Here is a 21,890-nt window from a genome sequence, read left to right on the forward strand (position 1 = left end):
CCTTCATTTCTAAGGCTCCTTTATCTATCGGATTGCCATGTATATCTATAAATACTACTTTATGGTCATTTACTCTCGCAATTGAGTCTCGGGTTTCTGAAATTCTTAGTTCCGCAATTATCGTAGGTCTCGTGTCCTTTTCTCGTTGTTGAATTAGTTCTGGAATTACAGTGGAGGTCTCTTTTTCGCTTGTCGTATCCGTGCCTTCTTTTTCTCGATTGGTTATTTCTCTATCTGTACTTACATCGATTTCTGCTAATGCTTGGTCTAAATATTTTATGGGGGTTTCTTCTATTGTAAAATGTTTTCGGGTAAAACCCTTTCCTTGATTTTTAGAATCACTGGATTGAGGCAAGACGTGTGGTTTAGCTTCGAATATGGGAGAGTCTTCGGTTGACGTATCTATTTCGAATCTTTTTGAGACAGGATAGCGAATCGGTGAGACTTCCTCTCTCTTTCTGATTGGTAAACAAACTTCCGGAGGGTTCCTAGATAATGCGTCTGCGTTTGCGTTCGCCCTGCCTTCTTTGTATACAATATCAAATTCGAAGTCCGATAACTTTAATTTCCATTTCCAAATTCTTGAAGTAGGATCTTTGATAGAATGCATCCACACTAAAGGTTTATGATCGGTTACGATGGTAAACTTTCTTCCGTAAAGATACGGTCGGAAGTGCATTGCGCTGTAAACAATTGCCAGACACTCCTTTTCTATGGTAGAGTAGTTTTGTTCGGCGGGATTTAATAGCCTTGAGGCATACGCAATCGGCAAATCCTTTCCGATTGGCCCTTGACTCAGTACACCGCTTATTGCATATCCTGATGCGTCTGTAGTAAGGTTAAAGGGTTTAGAAAAGTCTGGATATTGCAGGATGGGTTTCGTCACTAACGCTGTCTTTAAATTATTGAATGCGTTTTCTTGATTTTCTGTCCATTTAAAGGGAGTGTCTTTCTTTAATAGTTGTGTCAATGGTTTCGCGACCTTGGGGAAATCGGGGTATAAATCTTCTGTAATATCCTGCTAGTCCCAGAAATTGTTTGATATTTTTCGCCCTCTTTGGTCGTGGAAATTTTGATACGGCTTCGACTTTCTTTGGGTCGGGTTTCACGCCATCCTCACTAATTATATGTCCTAAATAATTCACCTCGTGTCGTAAAAATTCGCACTTATCAGGTTGTAATCGTAATTTAGCTTTCCTCAGTCTTTCCATTAATTTATTAAATTTAATTTCGTGTTCTTGGAGAGACGTGGAATAAATCGCTATGTCATCCAGATAGACGAATAGTTCTATTCCTTGCAGACCAGATAATATTGAATTCATCAAACGTTGAAATGTTGCTGGGGCATCTTTTAATCCAAAGGGCATTCTTTTGAATTGAAAATGCCCGTATGGTGTCGAAAATGCAGTTTTGTGGGCATCTTCCTGTGACATACAGATCTGGTGAAAGCCCGATGCCAAGTCAAACGTGGAAAAATATTTTGCACTTCCTAATTGATCCAATATTTCTGTAATGTTGGGTAGTGGGAAGGCATCGCCAATCGTTTTATCGTTCAATTTTCTATAATCGATGACTAATCTCCAGCGCTTATTTCCTTGCGAATCGGGTTTTTGGGCACAATCCATAACGGGGAGTTATATGGAGATATTGATGGTTCCACTACGCCCGTATCTAGTAGTTCTTGGACCTGTCGATTTATTTCTTCTCGATGTAATGGTGGATATCGATACTGTTTAGTATTGATGGGTATATTATCCGTTGTAATTATCCTATGTTCCAGAACTTCGGTTGCTTCCAATGTATCTCCTGGAATATGAAACCTATCTTGATTATTACGAATCAATTTTCTAGCATTTTCCTTTTCTTCTTCGTTCAAATGTTCGAGTCGTAGTAACTCATTTATTTTATCGTATCTACTTTCCTCCGATCTTAGAACTGTATTGCACGCTGTCCTAGGAAGCGGGGGGCGGGAGGGGGGGATTTTCAAATTCTTTAATTACCATCGTTGGTGTTGTAAATACGTAATCTCTCGAAGTAGTATTTATTACTCTTATGTAACCTTTTCCTTTATGATTCCTCACAACTGCATTACCAACATAGATTCCCTTGTTCGGCTCGATTCTTGGAATAAATCCCTCTTTTATCTCTGGATTAGCGATATTAATCGAACACGTTATTGAACTTCGCTTCGGTATAATTATTTTTTCTTTAGTATCGAAGGGAATATAAATATTTCCCCATCTGATATGTTTTCCCTCATAATCTAAACGAGCCTTACAACCTGCAAAAAATTCGGATCCTAGGATTCCGTCTTGATCGATTAGCAATGAATCATCGACTACATGAAAAACAACCGGATGGCCCGCAACCTGTATTACCGTCTGCCCTAAGAAGACCAGGCTCGTTGCCGTAATTCCTCGCACTTCGATTGATTCCTTTTCGTCGATGATGGCTGAATCGAGTATAGCAGGTTTCTTGATAATGTTGATTTCCGATCCAGAGTCTAATAATAAACTCGTCTTAGTCTTTAGATCTGGGGAAACTATTCGTGCAGTTGGGGTCGTTGGGGAATCGTTAAATTTTATTGAAATAATTCGGAGAGGTCGCCTTCCGAATCTGAATTCAACTCCTGATGATTTTCCTTCGCCGGTTGCTTGTGCTTCACTCTTTTCCTTTTGCCTTGAGATTCTGGATTCTCTGTCTGTGACCTCGTTTGGTTGTGGGATGACTCCCCCACAATATTTAGTGGTTGTTCGTTCGATCTTATGGTCGGCATTGCGTTCGCTCTGTCTCTCGTTATGGGTGGTGGAGTCGATCTCGCGGGGGTGGCTGTCCTTGTTGTGTTTGTTGCCGTCGGCGCCGGTCGCCTGGTTGCCGCCTGTACTCTTGGGCGATTCGGCGTATCGTTCCTTCGTGGCTCGCCCCATTCTCCCGAAGGACGTGTTTGGTTTCCCGATGGTCTCGAAGCATAGGGTACGATTAATCCGGCATCTACTCGGGCTTTAAATTTGTAACAGCCTTTCACTAGATGCCCGGGTTTTTTGCAATAGTTACACGTGATATTTTGTCTTGTAGAATTCAAAAAATTCTGCGATGGAGGTAGCGATCTTCGATCTTGGCGGTTGTTCCTGATATTGTTGTTAGTGTTCGAAGGATGTGCGTTGTCGCGTCTGTAATAGTTCGAGGGTGTCGGTCGTTGGGGTCGCGTTCTATCGGTTATTTGTTTCAATTCGTGTGTTGCTTTGACGGCTTGACGATACGCATCTTCTAAAGTATGGTACCCTGCTATTTTTACGCGCACATATACCTCGTTCGGAAGTCCTTTAACGAAAGCTTCTTTCGTTTCCCAATCTATAGTATCTTGGATATCGGGGGATATGATGCCGTAGTCGCCTCTTTCTCCGTCCATTATTGCCAATCTAAGATTTCTAACGCGATCCATATAATGTAATATGTCTTCCCCGGGTCGTTGAAATATCGTTCCTAATTCCCCTTTATATTCGTTAAGAAATTTCTTTGGGCCGAATAGATCCTTTAATTTGTTTCCGAAATCGTTTAGACTCATTAATTCTGTGTCTTCGATGGCGAGGAGCGCGTGTCCACGGAGCTTATTTACTAACAATTTTACCAATTGAGGTTCTTGATATCTGGGAATCATATTTCGCGCGCGCTCACAAGCTCTTAAAAAGTGGAATACCGATGGTCGATATCCGTCAAACACTGGCACCGATTCGATCGCATCTTTTAGCTTAATTGGCTGGGTATGTCCACTCGGCTGGACCGTCTCTTGTTGCGTTGTCGGCGGCGATACGGGTGTTTTAGGTTCTTGTGTTGTTTTAAGTTCGAATAAGCCGCTTTGTAATTCGGCGAGTTTTGCACTCATATCGGGAAAGTTCGCATCCCATGCTTTAAGCTTTTCCGACAATGTCAAAACCATTTCTTCGTCCAACGATTCCACTACACTCGCCATTGTTTCTTAAATATTTGTTAAATATATATGTTAATCAAGATAGACTAACTAAATATTAACGACAAGACATGACTGAACTCGGTGCAAAGGAATAAAGTTATGCTACACGAAATAACTGGTAACACAATACACAAAACATTAACTAAATTAAACGAGACTTACATAAATGCAAGTCACGTATAATCGAAACAATGACTATTGAAATTCGGTAACAATACAATCCACGCTATCGCATTAAAGTAGCACACGGTATTGACACACACAATATCATGAAACACAAAACAATATTACAAAACACTTCTAAATAAAATTATAGTGATTAACAATTAATTAGTTATTTCAACAACACGTTACTGTTGACATTAAACCAACGCCATACCAAAGAGACACGCGAGCGACCATGTTGAAAAATTCGTCGCGCGCACATACAAATAACAGCCAATGCAATACAATACAGCATCATAATAGCAATGTTAGGTACTAATAAAAAAAAAAAAACAAGAAAAAGGGGGAGAGAGTTAAGGAAACTATATATAATAAATAACAACTAACATAATTATAACATATTATACATATTATATTATATACAGGGATACAGTATTCGTACAAAGGAACAGATCCAAACGAAAATTATATATATAAAAAAATAAATAAATAGTATATATATGTAATATCGTGATATAATATATTTACAAGGAATGGATGATACAGATGTTAATCAGACAGAAAAAGACGATTGTTGTTCAACCTGAACTATTCACACAAACGTACAGAAAACAGCACAACTAAATAATTAGATAACGACTCGACTTTCACAAAATGCAATCAGCACTCTCTCGGCAACGCCACTCGCAAACTCCGTTTGTTGATTCCTTTTCTCCCGTCCCTTGGCAACCGCTCGTGGCCAAGATCACGTAGGTCTCCTCTTTCCAAAACTACGCGATCAAAAACAAACGCCTCGGCTCTCGCGACATTCCACGCGGTTCACCCGCCAACTCCCAGGCCTCTCACTCACGATACTACATATATACATTAACTATTTTTATATGTGTGTACAGAACTGATGGCGAACTCATCAACCATTTTCTGAACGACGGATGGAAGAACATGAATAGCAATCCACACAGTGGAACTGTAAAGTATTTGTACGCCACTCACGAAACCAAACACTGATGCTATCCACCTGTAAACAAACAACATTTATAACTATGCATATAATTTTCACTTATGTTCATCACTATATATATATACACGCATGTTGTAAAGTAGGCGATATTTATAACATTCACTTCCATTGATAATGCAAGTGACTCATAAAAATAAGCCGTCATATTTACCATTGCACGCGCATATATGTATATATACTCGAAAACAAGGTACATTTGTGATATTTATTCCTATTGATGATATATACTTATATATTTATAACAATAAAACAAATCTCATTTATACTACTTACCAATACGTACGCATATATGTATATAATTACAATCCAAGTAGTATTCATAATATTTATTTTCACTGATAACAAGTACGTAAAACCTAAAATAAAACAAAGGTTTTAACAATAAAAAAAGCAAAAAAAAAAGAAAAAGGGGAAGAAGAAAAAAGGAAAGAAAAAAAATATAACATTGTTAGGGAAGTGATACATTTACACTGTACATGAGAGTGTGTGTGTAAGGGCCAGAGGGCGTCAAGGTCTTAGTGGTGACAAAAGACTGTTGCCAGATGTTAGAAGAATCTAGGATAGTCGGTTGGGGACCAGCGTGCGTGCAAGACGTTCTTCAGAGAGTAATATAGATGTATAACTGTTGTTGGGAAATGTAGGCAATAATTTGTATTCCCATATCCTCGAATTTCCTTAACAAATATATATAAATATAAAATTTTCTTTTTCTATAAAAGGTTATTCCTATTTCTGATAAACTCGAGAAATGAAAACATTATACCATGATACACTGACACAAAGATACACCACACAGAAGAAACTAATAGAGAACGCTTTAAGCTTGGCAAACTTACCGCCCGACGAATTTGCATACATCATAACCAAAACCCAGGACACATGGCTTTGATCGCAGGAGAAGCGGTCCATATAGTCAAATGCATTCCGGTACAAGTAAAGGTACGACATACAACAAAATGCTACTCGGAACTACCCGTTTGGCAAAGGAATCGCACCACAGGAACTCCGCCCGGACGTGCGCCAAACGTGGCGATATTCAGCACCATCGTCGTTGGCCACGAGCGGAATGTATACCCAAAAGACCTCGATGCACTACGGGACCACGTCATGTTCCCGGCAGAAAATCTGCAGTCTTGAACGCATTGGCCAGAGGAGCAACAGGAAAAACAATCGTCCCTGGAACAGTAAACATCCTGGGAATGATGGACAAAACACATTAACGACAATAGCGAAAAATACCGTATCAAGCTTATGGACTGGTTTTATGGAATTTGGAACTGTCAGTGCAGCAATATTTGGAATACTCGCAATATTTAAACTAATCAAGACAATAATATATATAGCCGCACACGGATACCAGTTACGTGAAACTTACGAATGCGGAATCGCCCTATTAGGAGCAATATGCGGCTCAGTCACCCACCCGCTACTATACCTCAAAAGAAGACGAAATATCGATGATCAAACTGCACAACCTCAAGGGATATCGATAACACCGGTAGTCACTCAACTACCAACGACATCTACGTCCGCCTTGAGCGAACTCAGAGATACCATCAGTCAAATTTCCTTTGGAAATTTGAACTCCAAGGGCGGGGATGTCACGTCCCGCGCTCCGCACGCGCCCTAACAAGAACAAGAAAACCATTCTATACAAAACACGCGAATAAGGATTTGAATGCACAAAGGAACACACGGCACTACGAAACGAAAGGAAGGATTAACAAAACGAGGGCGATTAACGGATCCAACCAATAAACAAAATACATATACACACAATTCTAAATAAACCAGGAAATAAGAATAACTACAAAAGGGGAAAATAATTGAAACGCCAGGAATATATATATATATAAATATATTTCAATCAATCAATTTGGAGAGTTACATATAAGTATAAACATATATGCCGAACATGTAATAACCTAGTAAATATTAGAGACAGTGCTTCCAATACTATGCAACAAATACAATATTATCAATTTATGAAATATAAGTATACATGAAGTCAAAAACTAATAGTTTAACGAATACATAAAACATACAATATTGTATTATTAAAGAAATGAAGGTTACATTGTCAGAAATATATATATGTGTGCGAATTCTATCAAACCGATAATCTAAGATACATACTTAAAACTAGCCTACATTCCGGTAAAGGATAAATAAATAATTGACATTTCATTTCGTATGAATACTACACTGCCAAGAGAAATATGCATATGAATACGTATATATATATATATATATTTATATTATCGAATACTCTATAAAATAAACTACTCAAAACAATAAATAACGCAATCGAAGAATTACAAAACATTAGCCATATTAAAATGACACACAACATAAATATATATATATATATATATATATATATATATATACGTATATTCACACGAACAATACTTTTGTCACTTTAAAGCAATATTAATAAATAAATGTTCTAATTGCGGTAGAATAAGGAAAAGCGAGCGGCAGACGGAAAATTACTTCGATATTAAACAAAACTAAAGACCCGTCACTATAACTTTACTGATGACATTTATGAGCAGCCATGTTAGATTTACACGCGTATAGCGACAGGAATATTAGGGATTAATGGAAGTCAGTCGCGAGAAATAAATCATGAAAACACATTGTTAACACTTTTCTTTAATAAAATCTGTGCGCAACTACAAATGTAAAAAATATATATATGTCGGAGATGAAAGAACACCGGAGTCTGTAATTGAACAATTGTAGTTATTCAATCCGATTGTAATTGTTCGAGAGTTGTGATAATGAGCTTGGGCTCGAGGCCACAGTCAGTCGCCGAACGTAGCCGCGGTTACGGGATGAACGCTTTGTTTAACAAAGGTATGGAGTAATTCTATAGCTCTCCTTAAAAGGAATATTCGTGGCGACACGCGACAGTAAACATTCCAACGGTTTCTGTCCCATGGCTCGCCACACGCAGACCCTATTCTTCGAGTAAGATGATTGCCAGATGTCGATGCGTCTCCGCAGTACATGTTCGACTAGCCCGAGGGCCCGTTATAAATCTTAAGGTTTAGTTAACTAAAGTCCTTCAAACAGACAAACAGTCTTTGTCCCAACTACGGGAAGATAGGGGAGACATATTTTTCAACGAGCGGCGTCTCCCACTAGCAACTTTCCCTCGAGGGCGGCTAGCATCTTTTTCTAACCACCGATATGGAGATTGACCAATTAGCAACAACGCCAATTTCCCTTACTTTCTGAACAAAGGCTTTTCTCGACGAACCCGATGATCTCGTATCCTTAGACACACCCCATTATAGTTTTCCTCTGTGGCATCATCGGGACGGGAAAGGCATTCTCGCTCGCGATCTCATTGATGAAAGGAGTAACTCTTTACGATCAGTGAATATTACGCGTCCGACTTTGATTTTGTGAGTACGTTCATCTATCATCCCGTCGACCGCGGATTCGTTATTGAACCTAGGATCATTTTCATTAGTTTCTCGAGTACCTAACTACCACGGTTACTTGTCCGGTTCTGTAATAATCGTATTTGCACTAGTCAATGTCTTCTCTATTGCATAACGACAACGTGTAACCCAAACGAAGATTCGTTTCACGCCCCTAACCCTAATTCTAATGTAAACCCGACATACATAATAATTCTATATTGAAAAAAATATGAAATTAACATGATATATACATTATTACATAAGTTATATATAAAATATGTATATTATACCCCTGCCTACTGACTGATATGAATTTCTTTTGGTCTAGAATGCGTTAAAAGAGTGCGCAAAGAAGTCGAAATTACTTATTGTAATTAGTAAAACGACCTGAGTGGCAGACAGATACAAGAAAGAAGGAATATTATATTAGCGGAATTTTTATAGCAATTATATAGGGTTTCGATCGCATAATTAATCAGTATCAACTTACCAGTCTTTAACGGAAGAACAAAAAGAAGAGCAGACGGCACACAGACCGCAATGATGATCATTTTCAAGTAGAATCTCAAACTGCCGTACATCTTTGAAAACTTCGTTAGTCGTAAGGGATCAAAGGATGATGTCCGCGCTGCGGAAAGTAGATGAGAAGCGGCTATTTCAACAACCACCGTGTAGGTACTGCACTAGCCAGAAGTATCTGCGACAGAAATCAGAATACACTCGTTTTCGCATGGTTGGATCAATTTCGCGTGGGACTAACCTGATTGAACCTAACGCGGGATAATTGCTCAACTCACGACTTTAACCAGCCCGCTTGATTCTCTGTAAATGCTTGAAATTGACGCTTGGATTCTTTCCAGATTAACTAGCTTTGCCCCTCCCTCCCTTTATCTATTTTCTTAGATCGACTTAGACTTCCACAACATATTATCTTTCTTCTTTTCTTTTCTTTTCTTTTGATCTTTTAAAGTCCTAAATCGCTGGCTATTTTGTATACTATATATTTTGTACACTCAATTACTCTGTAAGTCATAAGTACATATGTTTTACAACGTTATTTGTCATATTTCAGTTAAACCCCAGAAAAGCCAGAAATATATTTTCAGCATATTTTAACGTGCCCCTGGCAAAGATCTCAAAAACGAGTTGCGGCACAATTTAAAGCGACAAATAGCATCGCGTGTCTCGTTGTGGTAACACACGGTTCGCCAGTTTTTTTTTTTTTTTTTTTTTGATATCGGTGACTGCCATATTCTCTTGAGTTTCCAAATCGTAAAGATTCTTTCCCTAGGGATTGGTCAACTGTGTATGTCCCCATGCGACGTAACTTGCTTAAGGAACACGAGCCGGTGATATGCAGGCAACGTATAATTGACTATCATTCGCTCTGGAACGCTGAAGTAATGACCAGTGCAATGGTCCAGTGGTCATTTTGAATGCCGCTGGATATATCAGCATTTGGCAACCTAACCCAGAGAAGCAGGAAATATGAAGCCACCGAATACCAATTAACTTCGTAGTTGCACGGTTCACATTCCATCATTTCTGAATATGCGAGGACAGTCCTCTTATTGTGCTTTTAATTCTTTTATTTGTTTCATTTTCAGCAAATATACTGGTTTTTAAAATTAAGCTTCTTTTTATACAGAGTTACAGATTATATTAATTTTATATAGAATATATTTAAGAAAGATATTTAATTTTTTGCTAGTTAAGTATTGATCGATTAAGTTACTGTACCTTTGTTCCGATAAATGCGTGCCATTTCCTCGAATCTAATATCATAGCAAATGCCAATACCTATTTTGCAGCCCTTCACATCGAACGTCGTTAGGGAGTTACCAGGACTGAGTGAATCACTCTCTCGAAAAGTAATCTTATTAGGAATGTCGATGTCGAATAGATGTACCTAATAACATAAAAATGTGGTCGCCAATTCTATTGCTGCAACTTTTGTAATTTAATATCAAAATTACCAACTCCTAAACTTTAATTATTTTTTATTTAATAACTGACAGCGTTTTTATCACTTTCTTTTATTAAAAAATCTTATCATTTAATAATGTTTAAAAAGGAGAAAAAATAAGTATAATAATATTTTAAGTATGTGAAAAATTTATACAACAACAAACACATTACAACAAAAATGGGCGTTTCCCGTATCATAACGTATTTTATAAACCGTAAATTATAGAATTGGTTATAGTATACGTATGTACATATGTATATTCCTAAATTATTCCTAGATAGAGTCACTTTCTTCACCCCAATATTTTCAAATTCAAAGCCATAAAGGAATATATTACTTACCTTTCGGTGTTTTGCTATCAAAGTTCCATCGGGACCCCAAATAGTACAGGTATTGTACAATTTATCGCCCTCTATTTCAGGCATCGTACCACCAACTACATAGATGTTGTTTTCTTTAGCTGCGTTCGATGAAGCAACGCTCGTTTCACCATCAGGAATACTCTCGGCGTATTTTGGAAAGTACTCTGCATTGCAATATTTCAATTAATGAAAAATAACTGTCTTTTGTTCCAACCATAAATTAAATTGAAATGTTTGTCAGTTTTTTATTTTCTAAATTATCAAAATAACTAAGTTTTATATTTCGACTTAATTAAATATGCAATTACTTAGCTAATAGTATATATAATAAATTGTTTCTACAGGTTCAAAATGAAAAATGAATATTTAGAAATATTTAATTACGACAATGCTATTTGTGTTAGCATCAGTGGCTTGTTACTCAACGACTTTGCTAGTACTTTTTGAAACATAAAGTTAGTTTTCAATTAACACTTATACTAGAGGCGGAATTATAAATGCAAAATAATTGATAATACTAATTTATAAGTACCTAATTATTAGTATCTTAAAAAATATATTTATACAAAAATCACGATAATCATGAAAATGCGGAAATCCTATATTCTCGAATCAATTCACAATTTATTTTGTATATTAATTAGATTCCGCGCTCATCAGTACGTACTCACTGGCGACATCGAGAAAATGTATCGGCAATTCCTCGTACGACCAGAGGATCGGAAATATCAAAGGATATTATGGCGCAGCGCGAGTGGAGAAACAGAAACATATGAGCTTAACACCGTAATATTCTTATCATAGAAATAGAAGCAGTCCTCAATTCCCGCCCGCTAACTCCTATCTCCACCGATCCAGATGATCTCCTAGCCCTCACTCATTTTAAATTAAATTATTATTATTAAATTATAATTAAATTATTAATATAACAATTAAAATTTTATATTTTCACGTGAGTTTCTTTAGATAATTATTATCAACATGATGACTAACTCTTACGGATTAATACGTGTCTGTAGGGCAATCCGGTGGACTTGATCGGCTTTTTACTTCGAAAGTTGAGTAATCGGTGTCGCTTTCTTACGCATCTTTGAACTGTATAAATGTTTTAAAATTGTTTGATCCAGCATGTACCACACCGGACAATCAAGAAGGCAGGTGCCTTGACTACAGAAAATGTAAACCTCTGCAAGAAATATGGCAGATACAGTACCGTACAGCCACCGATTTTTATAGACGATCAGTGTGCAGATACCAGGGCAATGTTACGATCGTTTGCTGTCCGAACGATCCAAACAAAGAGAAGAGAGAAATTTTAATAAAAACTGTGTATAAGTATAAGGCTTTGCGACCACCATACTGTGGTTTTAGCAACGTCTCTCATACCAGGGTGGTCGATGGTAAACCAGCTGAACTTGGTACGTTTTATGACTTTCCTTCCGATTAATAATAAGCCATTTACTGCAAAGAATGAACTTTAAAGGCATTAAACAGCACATCAATGTATATTTCAATTAGACTAAATAATAATGCTATGATTTTATCGGTAGTAACTTTACTTATTAACTTGAATTATTTCTTTCTTTTACTTCATGTTAGGAAGAGTATCTTTTTGCTTGAAATAAAAAATTGATATAGGAGTAATAATATGGATAGAGATCAAAAACTGTTAGGGTAGAAATTACACGTTTGAGCTTTATAGTTCAGTATAGTTCAAATAGAAATTATATAGAATTATTTAATAATTTTTATTCCACTGGAATAAAAATTTAATTTCTGTCTTTATCAAATCTCTATTTCAGAGTATTTGTACGTATATACTTATCGTCTGCTGTATGATCGAATATCGAATAGGTAATAATCGTTGTTACTCGTTATGTGAGAAAAAATTATGTATATTCACAACTATGACTATTGCATTTTAGGCGCTTGGCCATGGATCGCTGCATTAGGTTTTCGTAATCCCCGAAACCCAGACAAACCACTATGGAAGTGCGGAGGTTCCCTGATATCGGCTAGGCATGTTTTGACCGCAGCACATTGTGCACATATGGGTGGAATAGAAAACATACACAATCATAATATTGCCATTCTTAGATTGGTGGAGGAGGTGCCATTTTCGAGTAAGTCCTCAAATATATATATATATATATATATATGCTATTGAGTATTACTGAAGTATCATATCCTGAAATTTCTTACTCTACACATATATTGTGTCATAAAGCGTGTACAATTCTTTCTCATACTTTTGGTCATTCGTTTCCTGCATTTTCATTTATTTTTTTATTTTTCAGGGTACGTATATCCCATTTGTACGAAAGAGCCCCTACGAAAGAGCAACTTCGTCGGCTATAACCCCCTTGTTGCTGGATGAGGAGCATTAAGATATAGTAAGTGATATCAATTTTATAATAAAATTAAACAGTTCCAGTCTTAAATATCTTTCTTATTTTCTTCGTAGGACGACCACGACGTAATGCATTAATGGAAGTACAAATGCCAGTGATTAAGAACGCCGAATGCAAAATAGCTTATTCCAAATTTCCTAATGCACCTGATATCACTGATGGTATAATATGCACCGAACATGCTCAGGGTAGAGAGGATTCTTGTACGGTAATTAAGTTACAGAGTTACTACAAACTATACGGTATCTGAAGACACGTCAATTCGAATTAACATCAAATCGACGTCTTAAACATTAGAAATAATAGATAAACACAATTCAATAGTTTTGCCCACTTCTCACACCTCATTATGGTATTTAATCTAATTTCCTTCTAATCTTAGTTTTGCTCAAAATACATATAACATGTACATTATAAATTGGAGTATTTCAATACACAAATCAATAGAAGATTATTACTGTATATAAGTATAATTTCAATACAATTCGATCGATATATTTCAGTATCTTTGATTAAAAATTTAACGATCCTTTCAGGCTGACCGCGGCGGACCACTGCTGATACAACATGAATTAACCTTGTATTTAATAGGTATTGTGTCTTATGCTTATAAGTGCGGCACAGCTGGGTATCCCAGCGTTTACACTAGGGTCACATCGTACCTTGACTTCATTCTCCAAGCGATGCAGTAATATGATATTACTGTTCCATAAATATCATTGTGTAAAAAACGTAAAGTTGGATTTTCTTATTGTGGAGATAAGAAACAGCTCAAATTTACATTGTTTTGTACGTTACAAATTATAGGCTTAAAATGTACGAAATGTAACTTTGAAACGACACTAATTTTCTACGCACGATAAACCTTCACGACTTAGGTATGTAAAGATGATAAACGTATATTAATTCTATTAATTTGGTAATAATAAACCAACTTTCTGAGAAGTTCTGTAAATTTCGTTTCTGTTGTATCAAGAGAATAATGGAATATTCCACTTAGATCGTATACTTCTTGTATGTACATACAAAATTTTCCGGCTAATCTAAAACACTTCATAAGATAGAGTGCTTCTGGAGATTCAGACACAGAGAGTGCATAAAATACAAGATAAGTCTCGTGTCTTTCAAAATTATTTTTTATTCGCTAAAAACGTCCTGTGTACTCATGCAATCACATGCAACCTCGAAACTTCACTTATTTTTTATCACTTTCCAATTCAATACACTGTTTCTGCATTTTTGGCTATATGTAAGAGAAATTTCCATTCAGCCAAGGGTGTACTTACAGATTATAGATTCCTATACGACTCTCGGTAAAAATTTATCCGCACTCCAGATAGTTAAAACTTCTGTCCACCGTATTGATCCATCTGCACTCTTCGTATGACGTCAATATCTGTTCATTGCTGCTGCGTAGGTTTCATTGTGTTACGTCAATTCGTTTGTGACCGTTGCGCGAGTAATGGCGCTTTGCAATGGTGATTTGCAGGAAAACAGTGCAGGATGCTGTGATTCGTTTCTTGTGGTCGAAGGTTATGTTTGATGCCTATATTTATCAAAGATTTAATGCACATTATGGAGAAAGTGTTTTGTCACGAAGTGTGTTTGAATGGGCACAAAAGTTCAAAGAAGATCGCAGAAGTGTTATGAAAAAACAGCTGGACGCCCGTCCACATCCACGATGACAACATTGAACGTGCTCATGAACTTATGCTCTATGGAATAGACGAGTGACGCTGGATAATGTGGCAAATCATTTGCAAATCAGCCACGGCTCTGCTTATGCAATAGTGCACGACAGATTTGGGTTTTAAAAAGTTTGTGCGAGATGGATGCCGAAAAAGCTGATGAAAAGGTGAAGACGACGATGCATTCGTGGTTCGCAGCTCAGCCCAAAACATTTTTTAATGAGAAAATACGAAGGTCTTTCAGCAAATGGACAAAGTGTATACAGAAATTGAGTGATTATGTCAAAAAATGATGTATGTCTTTTTTGACAATTGCTTAAAATAAATTCTACACCGACAGAGCGGGTAACTTTTTACTCACCCTCGTAAGACACTTAAATTTCCAATCTATTATGATGAATAAAAGAGCTTATACTATTAAATCTAATTGTATTTTGTTGCATGAGAGTACAAGTGTATGTGATGTACATTACCTTTATATCCCCTTGAACGCTTCAATATTGCGCGTATATACTATATTTTGTACAGCTTCTATAAAATTTTGTATGTTTGTTTAGGCTGTTAATCTAGAGGCTGGAGTACAAAGAAGTGGCACAATGATGTGGGCTGATGACATTTATAATTATCAAGGAATGACCCCTACATTCGCTCAGGTATATATCGTTGACTATAATGTATTTAACATATATGATTGTTAGAATATTAATGATTAATTTTTAATTCTATCAGAATTTTAATGAAACTGTCCCTTGGGAAGGAAGAACTGATACCTTGATATCACGGTTTGTACATCCTATATGTACGACAAATTTTAGAACATTATATAACGAAGAACCAGATGGTCGTGGCCATGTGATGTGAATAAAAGGACTTGAATTTGATGATATTTTTATAATGTTAGATAACATAACTAAGTATCTTCACAGTAAGATAGGATGACATGGTTTACATGATCTTAATGTTGTTCACTTGAGTGATGATATTATAAGGAAAAGTGTAATATCACAGGTAGGATGATTCATAATTTAGAACTACTAACTCATGTATGTATTAAAAATTAAAGAAATATATTAAATTTTATAGGATATTTATGTTTAGTAACCAGTAATTCAGAGATTGGTATTCATGGTTACTATAACGAGGCTGTAGAAACGCACCCTTTCTTCTTTGCAAATGGTCCTGTATTTATGTCTAAGCCGAAACTGGAACCTCTGAATAATTTATATTTATTCTTGTCATTTTCTAAAATACTTATCTACAGTATACCATAAGGAATGATACCGTATCACACCTAATCAAGTGCCTTAAGAAACATCAACAGGATATCACAGTAATCCCTTATCGACTGATATGTAAGTAAAAGTTATGTGTCATTGTTATACACAGTTATGTGTTAGTGTTATACACAGTTATTTATCATTTTCTATTAATTCAGTTGTAGCCACTACAATATCTATGACACTGGTAGTAATTATAAGAACAATAATGATGTTCTATAAGGGGAAATGATGATTAGGAGCAAAAAGTTACAGGTAAGTCAAAGTATATGTTATTTGCCATTTGAAAAGAAAGTTACTAACTTAGAATTTTTTGATAAATAATAATTGTGCAAAATATATTGGATTTCAAATTTGTCAAAAATTGAAATTTAAGAAGCATTGTAATAATATAACATTAATATTTTGATTTTTCAGGAGATATCATGCGGTGGATGGATAATATGTAAAAAATATTAAGCAGTATATGAATTTTCATATTGCGTAGAGATAACAAAATGAATTTTAAAAAATGTCGACATGGTAATAAGAAATAGCATCATGACAAAGAATATATAACCACAGTTTCATTTTTTATAAATAAAAATTTGTTGTTCCAGATTTTGAAATATAGTGACTCGTTTAATTAGTATCTTAATATCTTCAAATAATTATTATTTTAGAATCAATTGTAATTGTATCATACGTACTTTTGAATTCGTGCAAGAACATATGTAATTTTGAAGTAGTTATTATTAGGAAATTGTTAGACGCGAACAGTATGCGAAAAGTTAGTATGCAGTGTAATAATTATCAATCAAAACACAAGAATTAAATTCTTGAGGAAAAAATTTCCGGAATTTCTTATTTACATGATTATAAAGAAATCCATAATAAAAAGGAGCTGCTTTCTAATACTTCTCTTCCTTATAATGCCTACGTTAATAATAACGAGGTTCGACTTTTTGTTTTTAGAGGGATACTGGAAAATTTGAAAGTACAGTACCATTGGGAAGAAAATCACGATATTGAAAACGATATTTGCAAGTAAATTTCCAAAAAATCTGTTTTCAAATTTTCGCTTTCTATTTCACATTAAAAGAAAGGGCTGCCTTCTTTTTCTGCAAGACAAAACAAACATTCTGAATCTCGTATCAATGAATGATGTCAATAAGTTATTTTTCTTTTCAGATTGAACAATATTTCAGATTTATTCATAATTTCATACTACGCGAAGAATAGACTTTCATAGGTATATAAAGGAAATATTAAGTATAGGAAAACTCTTTTTCGTTGTAGGTGACATATGCTTCACGGTTGAACACATGTATTTTTGAACACATATAAATGAAAAAGTACTCTTATGGAGAAAAAGAATTGATACCTTCGATTGACATTAGATAATCTATATAAACTTATGAACAATCACTATCAGTTTGTATTTTAGGTGCACACGCAGATTTGTTGGAGTTCTTATAAAATGTACTTCCTGTACGAACGTTTTATTCTTTCAATTTTTACGATACTATGTCTCATATAATAACTATATGGATTAAACGTAATATAAATGATCCGAAAATAGACTCGAACGACATTAATTGTCTTTCTATTTATACCAATATCGAAAATACAAGTAAAGCTGGAGCAATAGTATGCAAGAATGGACTATTTATTATTTTAAACCAAATCATAGCATATTCAGAATGCACAGTATTATCATGAAATGTAAATGAATCAGTTGTAAACGAACGATTTTACTGTAAAATCATTGCCTCCTTTTTTTCATCTGAAATATAGCAGCAATGAGTACATTCTTTTAATATATAATAAAACGAGATATCTTTATAAAGTTACATATGTCATCACTGGTAACTGTTATCTCGTATGACACCAAATATACCGTTAGTATGGAATGATATTTTTATGAAGATATACTTTAATGATAGATTTTATGAATGAAACGTTATATAAGAAAAATTATCTCTTGTTATTCTATGAAGTGTAGTAGCTAATGAAGATTAATTTTACGAAGTATTAGAGCAAAAGAGAATTAAAAAATTAAAAAGATCTAAATAAGATTGTTCGTGTGGCTTAATTATCTCAATTCTGGTACACCACTTGTTACATTCTAACTAATTAGCGCTAAACAATAACTTGCAAATATTAAAGATATTAACACCTTAATATTAACACCTAAAGGTTTTCAGGAAATTTTATAATATTTGATTATTGTATATCTAGTCATTGATTGATAAAATTTCTTGTATAAGCATAGATCGAGGTTGACGTCATACGCAGATTGCATATCATTGACAGGTATCGTTTTAATTTATTTTATGGCTAGAATCATTTGAATATCATACGAATAATTATTTCCATTCGAACGATTAATAAATCACGTACCTATAAAAGATATATTATGAAAAAGACGTGACGAAACAAAAAAATATTGGAAATTCCGTTGTCATTAGATCAATTATTTTTGCAATGATTTTTATTTCCATGTAATTACATATGAAATGAGTAATTCATTAACATCTCCTCGAATCGAATATAATTCGTTACACTTCACAACGATTCAAATAATGGACGGGAAATATATAATAAGTTTCCTGTCCTTGCGTTAAAATAGTACTGTACAAATCAGATGATACAGGAAATACCCAAAAAACCCAATTACATCCACATTGCATGACAGCACACTTGCAATGGATTTTTGTGATTTCAATGTCACAGACAATGACACAACTAATCAGAACACGTTCGAGGCTATAGACATTGAAATTACCGCGTGTTTAATACGTTTAAAGCATAAATCTAAATTTCACGCGATTATTTCTTTGTACATTGTGAAACTCTTAAATTATCTTAATCGAATAAATAATCCTAATGTAATAAAACATCTTGAAATAGACCTAGATATCTGAAACAGAAACTCGAAGGATAAGAAATCCTAAAAGGTACTAATCCTAAAATAACAAACTCCTAAATAATAAACAAGTGATAAAACCTGTTATAAATAATAAAGCTTACCTGGAATAATCAAATCCTAACTAATCGAAAATAAAATAAGGCAAGCAATTCTTAATCTTTCAAGTAATTTTTCCGAAAACACAGAAAGATAGAGAAATTAAAAAGACGCAGCACAAATTGCAGCACAATGAAAGTTTCAGAGCGATGAATACGATCGTATTAAACTAAATAATTTTCAAAAGTGAAATTACACTGAAACGTATATCGATGATATTTGTCATTTCTACGATCTGTTTCGCTTGATCGTGCTTCTTTTCTAATGTAAATTCAATTTATAATACGAACTAAGTTTCCTTTATTATTATTAGTCCTGCGTCTTTTTAATTCGTCACTTCTTTTATTTCAGAACAATGACGGGCTCCAAGATGCTGTTCGAATGTTTGGCGTTAATTGCTTTTCTGCATCCATTAGTTCACGTTTGTACTTCGAGTAGTACAGCTCAAGGTTTGTACTTCGAGTTGTCTTTTTCCATGCACTTCAAATTCCAATACGATCTGGTCACGTGGCCTTCGTACAATTTCGAAATTTTACCTGTTTGGTAATCGTCAATGAAAAAAGAAGTTATCCGTGACCTCAACACATTGAAACAATTTTTATGATTTTTTATTTGCCGGTTGGTCAGCAAGTTAATGGAAAAATTTCACTTAACTATTCGCGTTAATTTCTTCGGTTTAACTTTTGGGAAATGCTTCGTTAGCTTCGGGAATATTCCAACGATTCGTTTTACGTACAAAATAAGCATGATAAATATTACATCACGGTAATGAAAACTATTGGCGTGATACCTAAGAGAAAGATGCAGAGACATTCTTAGAATTTCTAATGACACCTTTATAGATTTCTCGTTTAATATCGCTACTACATTTGAATCACTTTTACCTAACGGTGTCACATAGTCTCGTTGGAAATTTGTCAAATTCCTTAAAATGATCACTGAAAATTTTCCTAAATTTCCAAGAATTTATTTATCACGAGGTAAAGAAAATGTGTATTAGAAAGATGAGATCGAAGGTTTACCATTTTTTCAATTATGGCGAACGCAATATGTAATCAATGAAAATTTTATATTTTTATATATAATAATTTTATATTTTTTATATTTTCACGTTGAAAGTTTCTTCAGATAATTATTATCCAGATGATGACTAACTCTTACGAATTAATGCGTGTCTGTAGGATAATCCGGTAGACTTGATCCGCTTTTTATATCGAAAGTTGAGCAATCGGTGACGCGTTCTTATACACCGAACCGCGAAAAGCAAAATTTCATATGATCTCACCAATTTCGGATGTCAGTCAAATCAGTCAAATAATAAGTTCGCGTTAATATACACGTTCGATTTTTGAAAAGCTTGTTCAATTTAATAAGAGTCTTGGTAACAGGCTTATGTTTTTAGACCTAATTGGTTGTTTTCATTTACAAGTACCTCGTGTTAAAGTACTCATAAAATGACATTAAAATTAGAAAACTAATAACTGAAAGATTATCATTTCTCCTCTGTGGTAGTTTACATATAACATAATGCAACTAACATGTCACGATTAATGCAAAATAAATAAATTACTAATATAGACATTTTTTTAGTAATTTGTATAATCGTGACACGAATTGAACTTTCTAAAGGCAAATATTAAAGGAAACATGGAATTGATGCCAAATTTATCACAAATATTATTTATACTACTTATTTGCGCAGTTTGAAGCGAATCAAATTGATGAAGGTTTCTTTGTTACATGTTAATTTACATTTTAAAAGACATAACAGGCACGCTAATTAGTTTGCTTAAGATACTTTCGAGATACCAAGTTAGACGCGTTTCCATGAAATCATATCAATTTTACGATGATATTTTTCTATCAAGCATGCAATTATAACCGTATCGTTGATTAGTGCATACAATTATCCATGTACATTCGTCTTTCCGAGTACCGCGCTTCAATATTGCTAATTTCAAATTCGTACATTAATGTTCGTAAATGCTTGAAAATGCTATATAACTGTATCAGCTTCTGCTAAAAACATTTTATAGTAAAATCTCTATAAATTTGTAATATTTTTTAGACAATTTGAATTCATTATATTATACATCATACATTCTAGTCATTTCTAATTAAGTTACTTTTGCGATGTTTAATTACATTTTATGTATATTCTTATAACTCTCTCTGTTACGGCGCGTACGATGGTCCGTGCGCCGTCTGAAACTTTATACTATATACTGATCTACTACATACTATATCCTATAAACTGAATCCTTTGACGTAATCTTAATAGCTTGAAGGAATCTCTAACCCTGTAAGTGTTTTCGGTTTATGGATGGTCCTTAGAACAATGCTTAGGTTTATTGCGCACTCTTACAAATAACGGAGAAAGCGGGTAGTTATTTTTCCAATAAACAATGTCACCCACGAGCCACGTTGGTAGGAGGCTTCCTCCTCCTATCTTCATTCATTAACGTTGGCTATAATCAATGGGCACCCTCACTTTCCTAACGAAAAGTGTGAACAACGAATCCGCGTTCTTCGTTCAGAAAGCACACCCACACTGAGATTTCCTCTCGTGGCGGCACACGAGAA

At 34.8% G+C, this 21,890-nt stretch overlaps 2 protein-coding genes and 1 long non-coding RNA gene across 7 annotated transcripts; 2 read left to right on the forward strand and 1 right to left on the reverse strand.

Annotated features, from left to right (window-relative positions):
* Nucleotides 1–8,415: 8,415 nt before the first annotated feature.
* On the reverse strand, nucleotides 8,416–14,744 carry LOC143304695 (omega-amidase NIT2-A-like). 2 transcript variants are annotated; one of them, XM_076627206.1, is made up of 4 exons: nucleotides 14,622–14,744; nucleotides 10,904–11,088; nucleotides 10,334–10,502; nucleotides 8,416–9,290 (listed from the first exon to the last, which is right to left on the reverse strand). In XM_076627206.1, the coding sequence occupies exons 2-4, from the start codon at nucleotides 10,985–10,987 to the stop codon at nucleotides 9,277–9,279; spliced, it is 267 nt and encodes an 88-aa protein (XP_076483321.1). In that variant the 5' UTR covers nucleotides 10,988–11,088; nucleotides 14,622–14,744; the 3' UTR covers nucleotides 8,416–9,276. The 2 variants fall into 2 exon arrangements, with proteins under 2 accessions (XP_076483321.1, XP_076483320.1); XM_076627205.1 differs by lacking the exon at nucleotides 8,416–9,290 and adding an exon at nucleotides 9,528–10,138.
* LOC143304696 (venom serine protease Bi-VSP-like) lies at nucleotides 12,732–13,533 on the forward strand. 3 transcript variants are annotated; one of them, XM_076627209.1, is made up of 3 exons: nucleotides 12,732–12,778; nucleotides 12,850–13,047; nucleotides 13,222–13,533. In XM_076627209.1, the coding sequence occupies exons 1-3, from the start codon at nucleotides 12,760–12,762 to the stop codon at nucleotides 13,299–13,301; spliced, it is 297 nt and encodes a 98-aa protein (XP_076483324.1). In that variant the 5' UTR covers nucleotides 12,732–12,759; the 3' UTR covers nucleotides 13,302–13,533. The 3 variants fall into 3 exon arrangements, with proteins under 3 accessions (XP_076483324.1, XP_076483323.1, XP_076483322.1); XM_076627208.1 differs by lacking the exon at nucleotides 12,732–12,778 and having other exon boundaries at nucleotides 12,780–13,047; nucleotides 13,222–13,317; nucleotides 13,389–13,533; XM_076627207.1 differs by lacking the exon at nucleotides 12,732–12,778 and having other exon boundaries at nucleotides 12,780–13,047.
* Nucleotides 14,647–17,877, forward strand: LOC143304697 (uncharacterized). 2 transcript variants are annotated; one of them, XR_013061354.1, is made up of 6 exons: nucleotides 14,647–14,748; nucleotides 14,825–15,676; nucleotides 15,753–16,031; nucleotides 16,107–16,375; nucleotides 16,459–16,555; nucleotides 16,718–17,877. It is a non-coding gene; the product is annotated as an uncharacterized LOC143304697 (long non-coding RNA). The 2 variants fall into 2 exon arrangements; XR_013061353.1 differs by lacking the exon at nucleotides 14,647–14,748 and having other exon boundaries at nucleotides 15,247–15,368; nucleotides 15,581–15,676; nucleotides 16,718–17,196.
* The last annotated feature ends 4,013 nt before the right edge of the window (nucleotides 17,878–21,890 follow it).

Source organism: Bombus vancouverensis, unplaced genomic scaffold, assembly GCF_051014615.1.
Source record: "Bombus vancouverensis nearcticus unplaced genomic scaffold, iyBomVanc1_principal scaffold0048, whole genome shotgun sequence".
Lineage (NCBI taxonomy): Eukaryota > Metazoa > Arthropoda > Insecta > Hymenoptera > Apidae > Bombus > Bombus vancouverensis.